At 39.1% G+C, this 17,445-nt stretch overlaps 1 protein-coding gene across 6 annotated transcripts in view; it reads left to right on the forward strand.

The window, feature by feature from the left end:
- The window catches only part of PTPRK (protein tyrosine phosphatase receptor type K), a 389,642-nt gene that overhangs the window by 85,817 nt on the left and 286,380 nt on the right, over positions 1–17,445 (forward strand). For all 6 annotated transcript variants that reach the window (XM_071740971.1, XM_071740972.1, XM_071740974.1 and 3 more), the window contains exon 2: positions 1,090–1,212. In XM_071740971.1, the coding sequence (XP_071597072.1) occupies positions 1,090–1,212 (123 nt within the window). The remainder of the gene's footprint in view (positions 1–1,089; positions 1,213–17,445) is intronic.

Consider the following 17,445-nt stretch of genomic DNA (forward strand, 5'->3'; position numbering starts at 1 on the left):
GGAGAGGTTGCAAGAAATATTGCCCTTGATTTCCAGGAGTTGTTTATAACAGAATTCTAGATTTCTTATGTAACTTTTTTCTGTGTTAAAAAATACTGTGTAAATATAAACAAATGCACTGTGTTTTCTCTTTCACTCTTTGCTGGTCATGCCTTTTATTTTTGAGCAGGAGAAGCAAACTCAAGGACTGTGTACCATGAATGGAGGTAACAGATGCTGTACAACTAAACTCATGACAACTCATGTGCCTTCTTGAGTTTGTGTTCTACTTCAGCTGTGATCTTTTGATTCTGTTGTTTCTTGTGTTTCAAACCTTGATCTTTTCCCATGATCACAGTGTTTTCTTCTTTTTCCACTCTACTGTCTTGAGGGGAAAATATAATAAAAATCTTACAGAATGGGACATACGAGACATTACTGTGCTACGTAGGTTTTTTTTTCCCCAGGATTTACATTCTTCTACTACTTTCTCCCTGTCAGTTCTCCTTACAACTATTGTTGCAAGGTTGTTATATTTGTTTGTGTGACCCTGAAAAAGTGTCTTTTAATTTTTGTTCTGCTATGCTAGATTGATTTAATAAAACAACATTACCCAATTCACTCTGTAGCCATTATTTCACTTCTAAATAATTTTTATTATTTCGTATGCTTTTGTTTTGAGTACCCTGTTTATCCTCTTGTCACTGTACTCCTTGTGCTTTCAGTGCATTGAAGATGTTAATTTACAACTTTACCTTTTGAGACTTGTCCATTATTTTCCATTTTTCCCCTTGTTTTGGATAGCCTATTGCTTTTTGACACACAGACACTGGGCTGGGTTTCTATTGGGCTCTGTGACTCAGTCTGTGACCCTCTGGTTTGACGGAAGGTGCTCTTGGGCAAAACTGGTTGTGTGAACCAGGGACATTTTAAAAAGGGAGAGGAACGTGATGAGCTACTCATGGGTTTTAGCTCTATGCAGACAAGTCTGTAAATGTTACCATGGGTTGCATGGGCTCTACATCTGAGGTGTGCTCCAGAGGAACACCTCCACTTGACTCTTGGAAGAGCTCTGGTTTTAAGTAATCTAATAACAAGTTTCTTCCCTAGGGGGATGTACGTTCGATGATGGTCCTGGACCCTGTGACTACCACCAAGACTTGTATGATGACTTCGACTGGGTCCATGTCAGTGCTCAGGAGCCTCACTATTTGCCACCCGAGATGCCTCAAGGTGAGAACCTCCTCATATGCTGAAGGGAAAAGTTTCTCTATTAAGAAACTCAGATCCTCACTGAATATGTCTCAAGGCCATACTCTGGTCTCCACTTAAAAATTTATAGTGGAGGTAATAAAATAAACAAGTATAATAAATATAGGAATCTTGGTAGTTCAGAAACCTTAGGTCAAATTCCCCTCTCGAGTTAAGGGGAGAAGAAAAAGGAAGCCATAACCTCTTCTTTATTCTGCGTGTTCTTGTTGACTTGCAGTGAAATTCTGCATCTTAAATGACATCTAAATGTATCAATTGAATTATTCAGGTATGCATTAGAACAAATGGTAGAAAACAGGATACATGCAAAACCCCATGCACAAATTCCTTTCTTCTCTTCCCCCCAACCACTCATCATCTGAAGGTAATCAGAAAAGCTTTGATTTATGGAAATATTGCCATTGTTAATTACTATTTAGGACAGGTAATGAATAACTGAAGAGGTACAGCCTGCATGACCTTGCTTGCTCACCTTTGATGAACTGCTTAATCGGCACTTCCCAGACAGCATGATATGCTGAGAAAATGAAAGCATTTGAAATTCAGTTACATTTTCCAATTAATAGTACATTAAGTAATTAATCACGCAGAGGAGGAAAAAAGGTCATGGCTGTTTTATTTGTATCTAAAAGGTTTTGTGAAGTGAGGTATGTGTGTAGAAGGAGTGGGAAATGTTGCCACTCAGACATAACCTAACCTTTGCACCATTCCTTCCTTTCTTCTTTATATATTGTTGTGCATTATTAATGGTTTTTAGTGTATGTAATTTTGCTTCTTAAGTAGCTGTGTTTCCCCTCCTTTTGAGTCTCTGACACAAGCAGCTGTTACCATGCCCCTTATCTTAGAAAATGTTAATTAAGCAAGGTCCACACTTTACTTAATTGACTGCTTGATGCTTCAAGTTTGCATATGGAAGACTAAATCTAAGTCCTGAAGCCTTGACATTCATGATGCTGATGGTATTGTATTAACAAATTCAAAATAATAGCTCCCCTAGGAAGACAGGTACTAGTTACTTTTAATTTTTGTGCTTTTCGGAGTCTGCGTGGCTTGTTAAAATGGTGGGGGCATTTTAAGTGTGATGGAAACCTCATTTTGCAAAGAATTTGGTATTCTCATACTTAAGGCATACTTTGTATTAGGAAGAAAACAATTTGAAGAATTGTGTTTTGAATTAATCTACATGACAGGATAGCTGCTTTGTACTTCTCCCAAATGACATACCTGTCATCCTTAGGTAGTTTTTACACTTAGGTTTTGCCACTTGGTTTCTGTTCATTTCTACTAGAGACCCTTTTCCTTTGAGTGCAGCAATTGGACTTTTCTGGAGAAAGTAATTTTATTCACATCTGTCTGTGAAATCATGGCTGCTCAGTAAAATCTTGCAGGATAAAGGCATGTTTCAGAGACAGTCCAAAACTGATACATAAGAAGATCTGATTATTATTACTTTCCTCCTCTTGTTAGAATTATAAACTTTTTGGAGTAGTGTTTACATGTTTTTGGTAATTGAAATCCAGACTAAAATTAAGTAGTCTTATCAGATGAGCTTAAGTTCAGTCTTCAGATTCTTAATATCTGTACTATATCTAAATATTTGAGCTCCTTTGTGCTTGAAGGAGCATGGTTTTAAATTAAGTCTAAGCATGTAACACAGTTCTAAAATGAGCACTGAATTCCTCTGGTGGGTCTGCAGGAAGTGGAGCAGCAAGAGGGTCAAGCCAAAGCAGGAGGGAAATAACTGTGTGCAAACATCTGCCATGCCTTTTTTTAACATTGCTGACCCTGCCTGATTACTGTTGAAACTGTAGGTTAGAAAGCAGCTCACTGCTCCTGAAGAAATTACCTGAGTAGAATAAGATGTCACAATGCATGTACAGGTAAAATTAAATCACTGGTTTTTTCACTTCGAAAAATTCTGGCTTTTCTGACAGGGATGTCCTAGGCACATCATGCTGCCCACTTTTTGCTGTTCAGTCAGAGAATGAGGGGGGAGAAGGGGCACCCAGAATAGCTGAGCAGCACAGAAAGTGATGTGCTAGGGCAGAGACTGTTTCCTTTCCATCTCTTCTTCTCAGGCTCTGTAATCTTTGAGCTAGGCACAAAGCTCCATAGTGCATGTGTTGAAGTTCCTTCCATGGATGCCCTTTGTAATTTTTGAAGCCCATGTCTCTTACATCTCTCTGGAATCAAATACAGTGTCTTGGCCTTGGCCTTAGTGAGAGGAATAAGTATTGCAGTACAGCTTTGTCTCAGAAGGAGCACTGTTTACCATTATGTTAAAAAGATAATACTCTTACGTGGAGTATGCAGCTTTACCAGATTCATCTAGAATCATTGTAGTCATAAAGGTTTGTACTCAGTTTTGAAATGCCAACTTTTGTTCTTCAGTAGCTTCAGAAAGTCCTATTAAATATATATATATATATATGAAAAAGAGAAAAGGACATGTAAAAATCAAGGGAAAAAATCAACAAGTTAATTTTTTACTTTTGATTCATGGGAGGAATTTAACTTGGTGTTGTGCTTTAGAGAAGGCTAAATCATGGGAAATTTCAGACCTAACGTCAGATACCTTGTTGTTCTATGAAAATCAGAACAGTTGTCCAAGTGAAAAGGTATAGCAGTTCTGTTTACTATTGTTACAAAACAAGTATAATATTGCAGCTTCAGAATTTCTTTATACTGACCTACACTATATTCCTCAAATCATGAGCAAAGGCAAAAGCCACTTACCTTCTGTTATGGGAAAAATAAATGTAGTACATAATAATTAGTTTTGAAATAAAGTGGGCGCTTAGAGGGTGTAATTATGTGCAGCTTTAAATACCAACTTATAAAAATAGTTGGGAGTGCAGATTAAATGAGAAAACCTTTAGCTTACTTATTAAAACGTTGGAAAACACCTAGTGTCCAATGTTAGATTTCTAAGAGCATACAAAGGGACTATGCTAGATCAAGCTAAAGGTCTTTTGCTTTTGAGGGAAGCCATTAGCAGCTGCCTAGGGAAGGATGCAGAGGTAGAGCAAATGAGTAGTGATCATGCCCTGAATGCTCTCCCAGTTGACAGCTGTTTGGCATATAGAAATTTCCTTAGCTAGAAACAGTATCTATATGTGATGTCCTCAATGAATTCACATTTTCCCTGTCAGTTTTGTCTTAAACTCTGTGGGCTCCTTGAGGACTTCCAGTATCTTGTGTATCAGAGATTCATGCATTTGCTATAAATCATGGGAAGACCTGGCTCTTTTTCCTTATTTTGAACTGCATGTGACTTCTCTTTAATACATGTTGGTGTTGTGTACTGTAGCAGGAAGTAAGCAAAGCTAATAATCTTCTTCATTCCCTATTCAGGGTTTTAAAAATATTTTTTCCTGTGGAGTTGTGCTTTGTGTGAAGCAAAGTCTGTAACCAAGTGCTGTGTTTTTGTAGATGTGGTAACAAAAATGAAGTCAAAGTATTTCCCTGTGGGTCTTAGTATCTGTGAAGAAAGACATCTTCTGTATGTTGAAACAAACCTTTTAAATCATGTATTATATTTCCAGATGTATGATTTTTATACACGATGCCTTAAGAGATGGAAATTCAGTAATGCTATTAAGGTGAAACTCAATTTTGGCTATAGATTTCGTTCAGTTATTTTACAGTGCTATTCATGATGTGCTTCTGTGAAACTTTGCTTTTTGCATGAGAGAAATAATAGTGCTTTCTTTTATCACTGGAATTGTGTGAGGAAGTGATTTTATCCATATTAATAAAATATTTACTGTTGGTTTTACCCTCAGGTAGAGAAGGTGGTCTATTTACCCTGTTTGCTTTGCTTGTTGAAAGCAGCATTATTCTGAGGCTGTGCCTGGTCAGGGCTTGAGAGGCTGTAATAGGGCTGTGTGACAGGGAGCCACTTAATGAAGGGCTTTTTTAATGCAAGGGCTATTACCCTCCTAGATACAAGTGCAATTTGAGGAACATTTAAATTACAGCAGACAATAGAGATGTCCTGAGATGGACATCTTGTTTCTGATTTCTCAGATGGATAATTTGCCCGAGTTGGATGTCTGCTAATATTTTGGCATTGGTTTTGTAGAAATCTGAGAAAAATAAATTAACAATACTGAAGGAAGTTCTTAGTTCCCCTTGTGGTCTGGCATGACTAAAGGAGTATGGATTAAACATCTAAAGATGCTACTCAGTATTTGAATGTGTTTCAGCAATACAGTTTTTTTTTTATAGTGAAGAGAACTGCAGAAATTAATTTTTTGGCTTTGCAGAAGTGATGAGTGACCTTATATATTGTCCCATTAAAAAGGGCAAAAAGCAAAAGAGTACTGAGCAGTACAACATTATGTATTCTGGTTTAGTCTGATGTTTGTGGACCTCTGGTGCAAAGTGGGAGGGTTATTTCAGAATGGCAAGATTTCTTCATGACAAGAGGCAATGGAGATGAAAGGAAGTGTGTTGACAAGTAATCTTAGGCCACACTTTGCTGGTAATGTCCTTTTTATGGATTTTAGGCAGAATCCCTCTGGCTGCTCACTACTCTATCACATCATTCTCAGAGGCATTCCCTTGTTGCTGCCTCCTTCCAGTTTCTCTGATGTGCATGTGGTTGTGCAGTAAGTCAAGTCAGGAAACTGCTGTGGATTAAAAATAATAACCAATTTTTGGAGAAAAATCCTATGCAGCAGTGGTCAGATCCTTGACCTAGCTCATTGTACAGCTGTAAAAAGAGTTGTGCTGGTGCAGCTGATGAGGACCATGGGACCTGGTGGGTACGGGAGTTCAATAAACCTCTGGGCCCCCCTGGAAGAAATATGAAAATTGCACCCTTAGATTCGTGTGCAACTTTAATTTTGCTGTACAAATAGTGTTGAGTATTGTTGTGATCTGAAGGTCAGTAGTGTGCTATTTAAGTTCTGCCTTTTACAGAAAAGAAATAGCTTTTATGTCACCTGCGTGACCCAAAATGGCTTTCAGCACAGAACCAACATAAGCTCTTACGACATGTATAAATGAGAGAGGGGAGCCAGAAGGTCATGAAATTTATGTTTTAATATAGATTTCATATGTATGTGGTTCAGGAAGGTAAAGCTGTAATGTAGATGTCATAAAGGCAATACTTTTGGCCTTTTACTTCACTTAACCATGAATTTTTCTCCTGTAGAGATGAAACCACCAACCCATGAATAAATTAATATTATGTGGGTTTGTAAAGGTACAGTCAGACAGAAGTTAACAGTGTCTGGTGAGAGCTGGGTGTTTCCTGAGATGTTGGAAAGATAAGAGCAAGCAACAGAACTCTCACCATGTGCTGGGTTATTGGGCTCTTCCTTGGAGATGCTGGTCCGCACATGATGCACCAGCTTGCTGGTTTGCACTACAGGGGGGTGAAGTTTAAACAGAATGCTTTCTGGGTCTCTTTATTTTAATAAACAGGCTGACAAAGTTTACCAGTCCACTGAGCAGTTGAGATTGGGCTTTTCAGGGGTTTGGTGTGCTGCATGGCTTGCATTCTCAGTGTAAAAGGTAATAGATCAGATAAACTATGCACCAGGGAATTTATTGACTAGTTCATGGAATGGCAAATTTGGTTCAGGAAGGTAGTTGTTTTAAAGCTTGATTAAGCTTGTCTGGATCATTACATTATGAAATTAATTGCAAAAACTTGGATGTGTGTTTGGGGCTGCTAAGAAATTCTTGTTGTCTCTACTGCTTTTGCATTTCTTTATGTGATGGGGTAGATACATTTTTTTTGAGACGGCTGAGATAATTGTTTTTTCCTCTTTAAATACTTCAGGCTTTGTGCTCTCCTTGTCCCAGAAGTTAACTAATACTTGTTTGTTGTTTACCTTGCTAATACTACAGAGCTGTATTTATTCTAAGTAATTCTTTGATCAGAAAATCATATTCCACTGCATTTCTTATTCAGTAAGCATTGTGGTTGGCTTCTTGTCTATACTTTTAATAGCATTTTTAACAGAAAGAAGCCTATCTTGTTAGTGGAGTGCAATTTATGTCTACCTAAAGAACATCTGTAAACCTCCTGGCCTTATTTGGGTCATTCCGTACAGTGCACTCATCAATCTACTGACCAATCCCAAGAGTTCCCTGTTGTTCTGAAGCACACCTCACTTGATGTAAAGTGGAGAAGAGGGGTGCAGGAAGGCTTTATAGATGACCCATGGCATAGCAGTGCTTTGGTACATGTAGATAAGCAATTTTTTTAAATCGTGGAATTAAGGTGCAGGGTTAGTATAAGTAATGTTTTTGTAGTAATAGAAATAACTTTCACATGTAACATCTGTTTGCCAGCTTTTGCATTTTTTGGTACAGATGGATTTGTTCTGTTTCATTTGGATGGTGAAAAACAACATTTAAAATAGATTACTTGCTGTATTTGCACAAGATACACTTCATCTTCAAGGGCAGCTGCTACACCTGCTTATGTAGAGTGATGGTTGGTTGTGCTTTATTTTTTTCTTACCTTTCCCATGCTTTGTTCCTGAATAGCTTATTTTTTTACTGGCTTGTATGTGTCAAATAAGCCTATTTTACTGATATCAATTACACTTCAGAAAACTGGTCTGATTGTTATTCTGAGTATTTTGTAACCGGACTCCAGTGGAAGCTGTATGAAATGCAGCCTTCTGAGAAACTGTTTTTCTCTTCCTTAATTTTTTTAAAAATTTTTCCCTTTTTCCCTTTTGTTTCCTCCCCCTTCCCCATTGCCCCTCCCCTCTTTCTTTTTTCCTTATTTCTTTTTTCTTTTTTCCTTTTTTTTTTTGTAATTATTTTTTTCCCCCCAGTTCAGTATTTGAAACATACTGGTTTATTACTCTGAATCTGGAGTAATAAATTAAAGCAGGGTGAGAAATCTGTGAGAGAGAGTTCCAAAGTAGAAAGTTAATCTTGGGAAAGTCTACCTTTGCCATACTGGTATCATCAAGGCATTCATAATAGTATCCTTGCTTGTGACACAGCCTCCTGTTGCGGGGTGCAGCTTTCTAGCTTCTGATATGTGGATCATGATATCTTCAAAGGATATCAGCCATCACTGCAGCGCTGCTAGGGAAGGGGAAAATGTTATTGTCAACTCTTAGCACTATTAGTCAGGAGCCCAGGCTGTAACTGGAATTGTTTCATTGCTGATGTGAAGTTAGCTGCTGCCTGGGGAACTGTGCTTTGTCATAAGGTGCATTACCAGAAGCTGCTATTTTGGTAGCATTGTGAAGGGTGAACAAAAAGCAAAATGGTGCTGTGCTAGTCTGTCAGAGTTGCAGGGAAAACAGGGTTTGAACAGGATGTGGTTCTAGATTATTTGGGGCACTTAATGTTCAGTGTGTGCAAGGCTGGAAGCCCAAGTCACAGCTGAGGAGTAGCGGTTGGTTGATTTCTCACTGCTTCCTTGCATGGAGAAGAGCAAATCAGCCCTGCTTTTGAGTGTTGTATCTGCCTGTTGTGACGCTGTCCTACCATCATTTTCACTCTCTGTTTGTGTATGTTTATATATATATATATATAATTTTTCCCCCTGAAAATAACAGTAGTTTGCCTTGCCTCCAGACTTTCTAGCTACCTTGCAGTGTAATGGATGGCCAGACCTGGGTGAATGTAGTGCTGCACCTCATGTGGCTTCATTTGGCTCAGAGCATGGACACTGCTCATGTGGTCCTGCCCACAGAGGGTAGCATTTGATCAGCACATCTGGTGGCTTTGCATCCTTTGTTAGGCACCCTTTGGCTGGACTCTTTCACATAAAAGTTCAAAAGCAGACAACACATGTATGTGAACTCAGTGCTGAGGGTCACACAGACCTCATTTGCAAGTATGTAGGTTTAGGTGGATATTTTAGAGAAGGAAAAGGTTTATGTCAGGTATGGGAACAGATTCTGTTGTGTTGACTTGCAACATATGTGAAGTTTGTGGTGTTTTTTCTAAATCTTGCTTAGTCATTAGCATGGGTAATGTCTGTGCCACAGATACCAGTGACAGCCAAAGCTGTCTGTCTTTCTTCCCATCTTCTACTGGACTTGAAAGTGTAACCTCCTTTAAATATGTTATAGTGTATATTACAGAATATTATTCAGAAATTAAATCTATGAGGAACATGACCTGCTAGAAAAATAAATCTTAAAATGCAGTGGGGTTTTTTTTGTCATAAAATGTGTTGGTTTTGTCCAGAGTTTGGATGGATTTTAATTAGATTTGAACTGTACTTAAAATGAGACCGTGCATTTTTAACTTTGATTTGCATTTTACATACTGTCTATTTTGAAGGAAAAAATAGTAACTTTCCCCCCCTGTCCCATTCCCTTCCTCTTAAAGCACTGTTGACTCCTTCAAGAAGCCTTTCACAAGAGCTGTCATTTGTATCCCAGGCTCAGACAGCCAAGCTATCAAAAGTTACATCGCCCTCTGGTGAGGGATTGTCAGCGTTTTGTAGCACTTGGTGAGAAGCTGAGTTTTCCTGGGGGTCTTTGAAACCTCAAAATCTTCCTTTCCTAATGGGTCATCATGAGTGGGAGTATGTGTCAGAGGGAGGGCCACCACTTGGTTCTATCCAAAGAGAGATTATTGGGTGTTCAACTGGGCAGCCTGGTAATGATCTGGGAAGGAACATGTTCCTTTTCCCATCCTGTTTTCAGATACTTGCAGTGTCAGTTTGGTTTACTCCCATTTCCTTGCAAGTTTGTCTTCATTGACATGGCACACATGCTGGATTCTTCAAGGCCTGTTGCTAGACTAAGCCTTTGAGTTTCATCCAAGAAGAAACCTGTGTCTAGGTGCTGAGAGCTTAATCTGGATATTTGGGTTGTGGCCATGCTGCCTTAAGTTTACTGTTCCCCAAATGGGGCAGTCTTCTAGTGTTATTTGAAGCTGTGTTTGGGTCCTAAAGTGTCCTCTCACACCCTGAAGTTTGATGCATGTGTTTAGCTACGTCTCTTCGAGTGGATACAGAATATCCTGTTTATTATTTCCAATGTGTAATGTGGACAGTGGTTGTCAGCAGGGCTCCAGAGATGATGAGGTGTAGGTATGAGCCTGGCATGAGCCTGTCTTCTTCAGAGGATGGTGAACCTGGCCTAGATGGATGAATCCAGCTGTCAGCAGTTAGCTCAGAAGTTAAGGTTCTTTGTGCCATCCACAAAGGCAGGATGGACACAGCGATGCACTACCCAGGTCAAGTTCTCTTAAGTATAAGGAGAAAGAAAAGGGCTTCCTGGTAGGTGTTTGCTTGTAGCAGAGTGTGTTATTAAGTGGAATAGTATACAGAAGACAAATATCTTACCAGGCAGCTATGAAAACACTGCTCTAGTTTTTCACTGAGTCTTTTAAATCTCTCCTACCAGATCTGAAAAAAAATCCCAGCTGTCTAGTATGATATAATCAAAAAATACTCTGGACTAATAAAAGTACAAGGGTGAGATTCCTTCTCTTTTTTTGTTTTTTTTTTGGGTGCACTTTTGGTTTTGCTCTTTATTTTGTAAACTGAAAATGCATTTAGTTCTTATTTTGTTTTGGAGGAAATAGCTTTTAGAGCTTTTATGAAAGCAGTGCTGGACTATCCAGAGATACTCCCGTTCATCTAATGTTCCTGAGGTAGAAGAGGTAGTCCCTCCTATTATTGAACAGGTTGGCTGCATGCTGCATTGGGGCAGCTGTTGCTGGTTCAGGATGATGTGTCTTTCACAGCACTAGGAGACATGCTTATGTTCTGATGTATTGTGGAACCACATATGCACCAAAATGGTAATTACTAAGGGATTTGTGAGCTCTTTGTCAATGCAGTTTTAAAATAAAACAAAACACAACAAAAGCACACAACAAAACCAAATGAAAACTTCCTCTTTTGTCTTTATAAAGAGCAGCTGTCAGGATATAACAGTTATTTACTCTGTTCTGGATCAAACCATTTTTAATTCCGTTGAGGAAGAAAACCTAGTAATGTATAAACACGAATCAGACATAGCACACTATTTTAGAAAAAGTCAACAAACAGTATGAAGTGTAACCATTTCTCCTGTGCATTTGGCTTCTCTTAACTACTTCCCATGAACAAGGGATCAGCAAGTGCATGGCACTCCAACAGAAGCAGCTGTTGTCCTTAATTTTTCATCTTTGGTATAGCTGACGCTTGCTAACCCAGCCTTTAATTTCTATCGGCTTCTGCTTGGGTATGTATTTATGACAGGCTTGTGGATCACTTTGAGATCTCTGAACTTCTGGACTTTCTTCAAAGAAACCAAGACAAAACATGCATCTTAGTGAGATCTGCTGTGCCAGGAGGGAGTGTCCCTTGGCCAGGCAGTGCAGATGGCTTCCCGGGCTCTTTGTGCCTCCTGGTTACAGGGACTTCGGGACAGGTTGCTTTTGTTTCAGGTTTTGTAGGTGGGCTCTTTCCTCCTGACTGGTGCAAACAACTCTGCTTTCTAATTAAACTGAAGTTGCAGGTAGATATTAAGTTAATGTAAGTTTCCAATTAGGCTGTAGCTTCACAGGTCACAGTGAGTCAGCCTAGTGCCTTACTGTTGAGTAAGGGGATTATTCTGCTACTCTTTATTCCTCCTTCTTCCCTGCTTTCTTGCTTCAGCTAACTTCCCTAGCTAGGCTTACTCATCAAAGCTTACTGAGAGCTGATGTAACTCTTTATCCCGGGGAAAATACTGTTGTTGTTTTTCTGGATGTGGCTGCCTTAGAGCATTGCATTGTCTCATGGAAAGGTCTGACAAGCATCAGAGCCAGCAGCACAAGGGAATGAAGGAGCTGGAAGGAGGAGGGGCAGGCAGGGAGTTGCTAGATCATCCCACCTGTAAACAGCAGCTTGTGTTTTAGTTTCATGATAAATATAATCTGATTTCCACACTGTCAGCCCCAAGTTTTTCATTGCATGGTCCTACCAGTATCCTTGTGTTGTGATTTGTGTGAAACCAAGAGATGTGTCTGTTCCTCTCATTAATCAGAGTGGATACATGCATTTGCATATAAGTACCCTCTTCAAATGTGGAGAACCACATAAGAAGTTGCTTTGGAAGTTTCAGTCAGGTATATATAGTCCAGACAGATGTCTTGATATTGTGAAACTTTCTCCACTGTATTTCAGTCAGTATATAAGTAGGATGAAGTTATCACCAATTAAAATGTGATGGTTACCTAGGAGCAGATGACTGCACGAAGAGAACTGCTGCATCAAGCAAATGAAGCATATTCAGTAAAAAGGTCAGTGTACCATGGATTAAAGTAATTGTGGGCAAAAGTGTACAAGAAACTTTGAAGGCAAAAGACCAAATGGTTCCCTCTAGGATAAATAAATTTTGCAATCTGATCAGCTGATCTAGTGTGAAAAAAGCCTCCTTAAAATTGCCATGTAAATTTACTTACACTTGTATAAAATTCATGTAACTCATAATATATACAGTTGAATTTACATATATAATTTGTATTTATGTAAAATTATATTAATGTAATATTCATGTAGAATTAATATAAAGATTTTTATTTAGATGGGTGAAAGAATCAAAGCTACAAAATAGTAGAGAGCTTATGGGTAATGATCAGATGATAAATCAGCATGTAGTACTACAGTGAGTGTCTGCTACAGCATATCAAGAAAAGGAGACAGATAAAGCTTTCTTTTGTTCAGCTTGAGCAGTCCTCACAATTACACACTTGGAGAAGCTCCACCTTCACAAACACAGAAGAACTGTTCAAGTATGGTTTAGGGCAGCCTCAGCTGAAATGGCCATGAGACTTGAGTTGAAGATCCTGAGAAGATGAACAGCAGTATTGCTGTATTAGATTTTTGAGGAGGAGATTTTGACCTCTACAGGGACTTGCTTGGCAGGATCCCACTGACAGGTGCCCTGAAGGCTAAAGGATCCCAGGAGAGCTGTTTGATCAAGGACAGCCTCTCATAGTACAGGGATGGAGTGTTGCGTTGTGCAGAGTTGAGCAAGCGTGGCAGAAAGCCATCATGGATGAACATGGTGATCCTAACTGAGCCTGGCCCCCAAAATCAAGTGCCCAGAGACCATAGCAGGGATGGACTACTTGGGAGGGTATGGAGAGATTGCCTGCCTATGTGGTGATAGAGTCAGCAAAGTCAAAGCTCATTCAGAGTTGAACAAGCAAGGGAGATAGAAGTTTCCTCCATAAGTAGGCAGCAGGTGATCCTTCCATTCTGTGCAGCACTGATGAGACACATCTGAAGTGCTGTGTCTGGTTCTGGGCTCCCTGGCATGAGAGAAGCATGGACATACTGGAATGAGTCCAGCAAAAGACTACCAAGTTGGTCAGGGACTGGAGCACAGGACGACCAAGGAGCGGCTAAGAGAGATGGGTCTGTTCAGCCTGGAGAAGAGAAGGATCAGGAGAGACTTTGTCATGTGGAACTACCTGTCTGGAAGACGAGGAAAGATGGAGCTGTGCTTTTTTTCCTGTAGTGATAGAATGAGAGGGGCAGTGGACTAAAGTTGGAATATGAGGAAGTTCTGATTAGATATTACAAAATATTTTTTTGCCATCAGAGTGGTCAATACTGGAGCAGGTGGCAAGAGACAGTGTGGGATCTTCAGCTTTGGAGACCTAATAGGCCGCCTGTGTATTGTAGCCTGATCTGAGCTGTGGGTTGTACTGGAGACCTCCAAAGTTCTCTTCTGAGCTGAACCTCTCTGATCCTGTGGAAACAGGTATATGAGGATGCTGACTAAGAGTGATTATAAATCTATGATTAAAAATTGAAGATAATGCAAGTTAATCAGGAAAAATAGACAAGCAATTGGACAAAAAAAAAAAAAATTAAATTATGTGGATTCCTGCCTGCCGCAAATCAGTATTAGTCAAGAGTAGTACAGATGTGAGTAACTTCAGAGGTCTGCTCAGTACTAGGCAGGATGCAATACTCCTTACTTGGGTAATAGCATGCTTTCTTCTCCCACTGGTAATTGGGTTAGCTGATGGTAACTGCTGAAAAATAAATACATGTTAAATCTGTAGGACAGTATAATTTGCATGCAGCACCATTTAAATCAAACCCTCGATTCAAGACTTTTTCAAGGCATTGGTAGTAATTTTTTAAGAGGAGTCAGATCATTTCTTTTGAATCTGCAGTTTATTTCAACTTTTTGTGGTTTTCCTTTTTTAAACCTGATTGTGAGCTTGTTAGTGTGATGTCATCACACGGATAAGAGTATGTATGAGCTAGGTTTTTTTTTTTTTTTTTGGAAGACTATAAATGAAACAATTTTTTGTTTCCATTAAAAATAAACTGCTTGAGAGGGGCAGTTGCTATGATATTGTCTGCAAGCCAGTATCATAGGGTGAATAAGGCTTAAAAGGGTTAACATACATAGGCATTATTGGTTTTGTTTGTTTTATGAAGTTAGTGTTTTTTATTCACAGAGTATTCCTTCTTTTAGTACCTGTCTTCAATCAACCATTTATGACTGAATGTATCTGTGGGATTGTAGCTTGAAAAGCAATGACTCAAAAGATCTCAGGGGTCACAGGCAATTTTCCAGCCACATACAGGTGCAAGTACAGCTGGAGTATAAATTGTTGGTGGGCAGATGCAATTGTGTGTGCAGTGAGTGTTTTTGATGTTGTAAAATTGTACATTTCAAACCCAGATTTTGTTAAATGGGAAAGAACAGAGAATGGAGCAGTGAGTAAGGTTAAGGATACAGAAAGTGCTGCTTGATGATCTTTTCAGTTGATCTGAAAAAATACTTCAGCTCTTCTAAGGATGGCCAGAAAGTGGCTGTATGAGGAAAAGGTTTAATTGGTGATAGCTTCTAGCTTTTTAACCCAGCTGAAAAAGTCATCATAGCATATAGTGACTGTAAGCAGAAGTGATATAAATTCTCCTCAGCGTTATTTTAAATGTCTTTCCCTACAGAGGGAAGGTAACATTAAAACAATTTTGGTTACTTTGGATTTTTTTTGCTGCATGTTTTGTCACTTTTTAGTTTCCAGTGACTGTAATTGGCCTCCTTCAGATCTTGTAGCTTGTTTATGTATTCATTAGTTTCCACGTGTGCAATCTGAAAACAGACCTATCTGCTCAGTCTGAAGTGGAGAAGTGATTGCATTGGTGTGTGCTTTGAAGGTGCAAAATGAGGAGTGTGCTGGAATGCAAAACCCTGAAGGCAGCTTGGCCTTTGTCTTGGGGAGAATTTAGTTTATTCAGTTTCCAGGAAGTTGCTCTGTGGAAAGATTTATTTACTTATTTATTGTTATATATTCAGAGTGTGGCAGCATTTTAAAGTTTGTACCAGGAATGTCAAAAGATTTAGGATTTACAAGTTGAGAGGTTGTGATGTGGCCAAAAGTTCAGCAGCCCTAGGCCAGAATCCCCCCCTCATCAGCCTCGTATTCCTCTGCTCTTCCATCCTGTCCCTCCCATCTTCGAAACCTGTTTTCCCCTTCTGTTTTACTGCCCCCACTTCACTGAGACAGGTTCCTTTTGCTCCAAGCCTCATTCAGATTTGAGATCTCATGGGATGACCCCACCTGCTCAATCATGGTCACCAGCAGTGAGGTCCTGAGGGGCATCATGCTGCAGCTCTGGTCTTGAAGCCATATAGTGCTCCAGCCTCTCTTCTTGGTCCAGTGTAGCTGACCATTACAGGTACCATCTCCAGATATTGCAGCAGTGCTGGAAGAGACATATGGATGTCTGCTTGAGAGGCCTGCAATATTTGTATGTTATTTTACATTATTTGTAGAATATCTGTATATTTAAGGTATGCTTCGCTACAATTTTAATAAAAAAGCATATGAAGCTGCTTATTAAACTATACAAAGCTGCTCAGGCAGTACTGCCGGCTTCTTGGGTTTGGAGCCTCATGTACAATAGAGAGTGCATTTTAGAAGTAGTAATATTTTGCAATTTCAGCCTTTTAAAGACAGTGTAGCTAAAGAATTTTTTCTTTTCCATGACAGCTGTGGCAGGTAAGCCAGCCTTTGTTGAGCTGGGGATTTGACCAGATCTCTCAGGTAGACATCCCAGTGTCAGCTAATGGGTTACAACAAAGCAAGTGAAAATTGCAGTTAGGGGTTAGGAGGGTTATAGTTTTTCCATTAATAAATCAGAAATAGTAGCTTTGGGGGGAAAGCAACACATTGTCACAATACAGCATTCAGTGTTTTCTGCTTAATGTGAGCAGCAAATAGCGGTAGCATTAAGCTGAAGAGGGAACAGTACTCATACAGATCTATTCTGAGAGTTTCCTATTGACTTCTGAAAAGCCAACCGGGAAAAATCTTTGCTGCTCTTTTTCTGAGTCATGTGCTGACTGCTACTGGATTGCTTGGAGACTTCAGCTGGCTTTCCTGCTGGGAGAAACTTTCAAATTTATCTGACTTAAATAGATCAACACTTATCTTCCATGTGCTTTGATAGCTTCTTTTAACAAGTTTCTTGTTAACAAATATATTTGCATTTAGATGTTTGTCTCTTGCAGCCCATCTGCTCCATCTCTTTGATCCTTAACCAAAATCCTAATTATGATCGCATTTATGATTGTTCCCCAAGTAAACTGTGGTATCAATTGTAGGATCTAGTATCACTACAGCAGCATTTGAAAAAGCGAAGTTGAAGTTTTACCTGATTTTTTAAAATAAAAATTTGAAATGTACAAGGAATCAATTTTCATATTTGAGAGTGTATATGTGAAATACAGTAAATTGGGTGTTGATTCAGCATTCACCTTTTTCAAGGAGTGTTTTACTGAACAGGAGAGAGATGTTGATTATGCTTGCCATAATGAATAGGAACTGAAGGAACTTTGTTTATTACAAATCTTAATGTTCTTAGTAGAGTAGGGTACATTGGTTTTTATATTGTAGATGCCATATAGTCTTTGGAAATGTTTGGTTTTTTTTACAAGTCACTGTGTTAGTCCTTCTGAAGATGAACAATTATGAAAACAGCAATCCCAAAATTAGTGGTATAAAAGCTTTGTTGGAGTTGTGGAGGGTATCACATAGCCATGATCTGTTTGCCTGCCTTCATTTTGAGACTCCACATGACTTAAGAGAAATGTACTGAAATCTTCTGGAGGTATGTGGAAAATACAATGAAGAAAATGGACTTACAGGAACAATAGATTAAATGTCAGCTGATAATAACATCTGTGTCCTTCCATCCTTTCTTTTGAATACAGACTGTAAATGTAGGAAACATCTTTCTCTAGTGAT

The sequence above is a fragment of the Heliangelus exortis genome, chromosome 3 (genome assembly GCF_036169615.1).
Source record: "Heliangelus exortis chromosome 3, bHelExo1.hap1, whole genome shotgun sequence".
In the NCBI taxonomy this organism is placed as follows: domain Eukaryota; kingdom Metazoa; phylum Chordata; class Aves; order Apodiformes; family Trochilidae; genus Heliangelus; species Heliangelus exortis.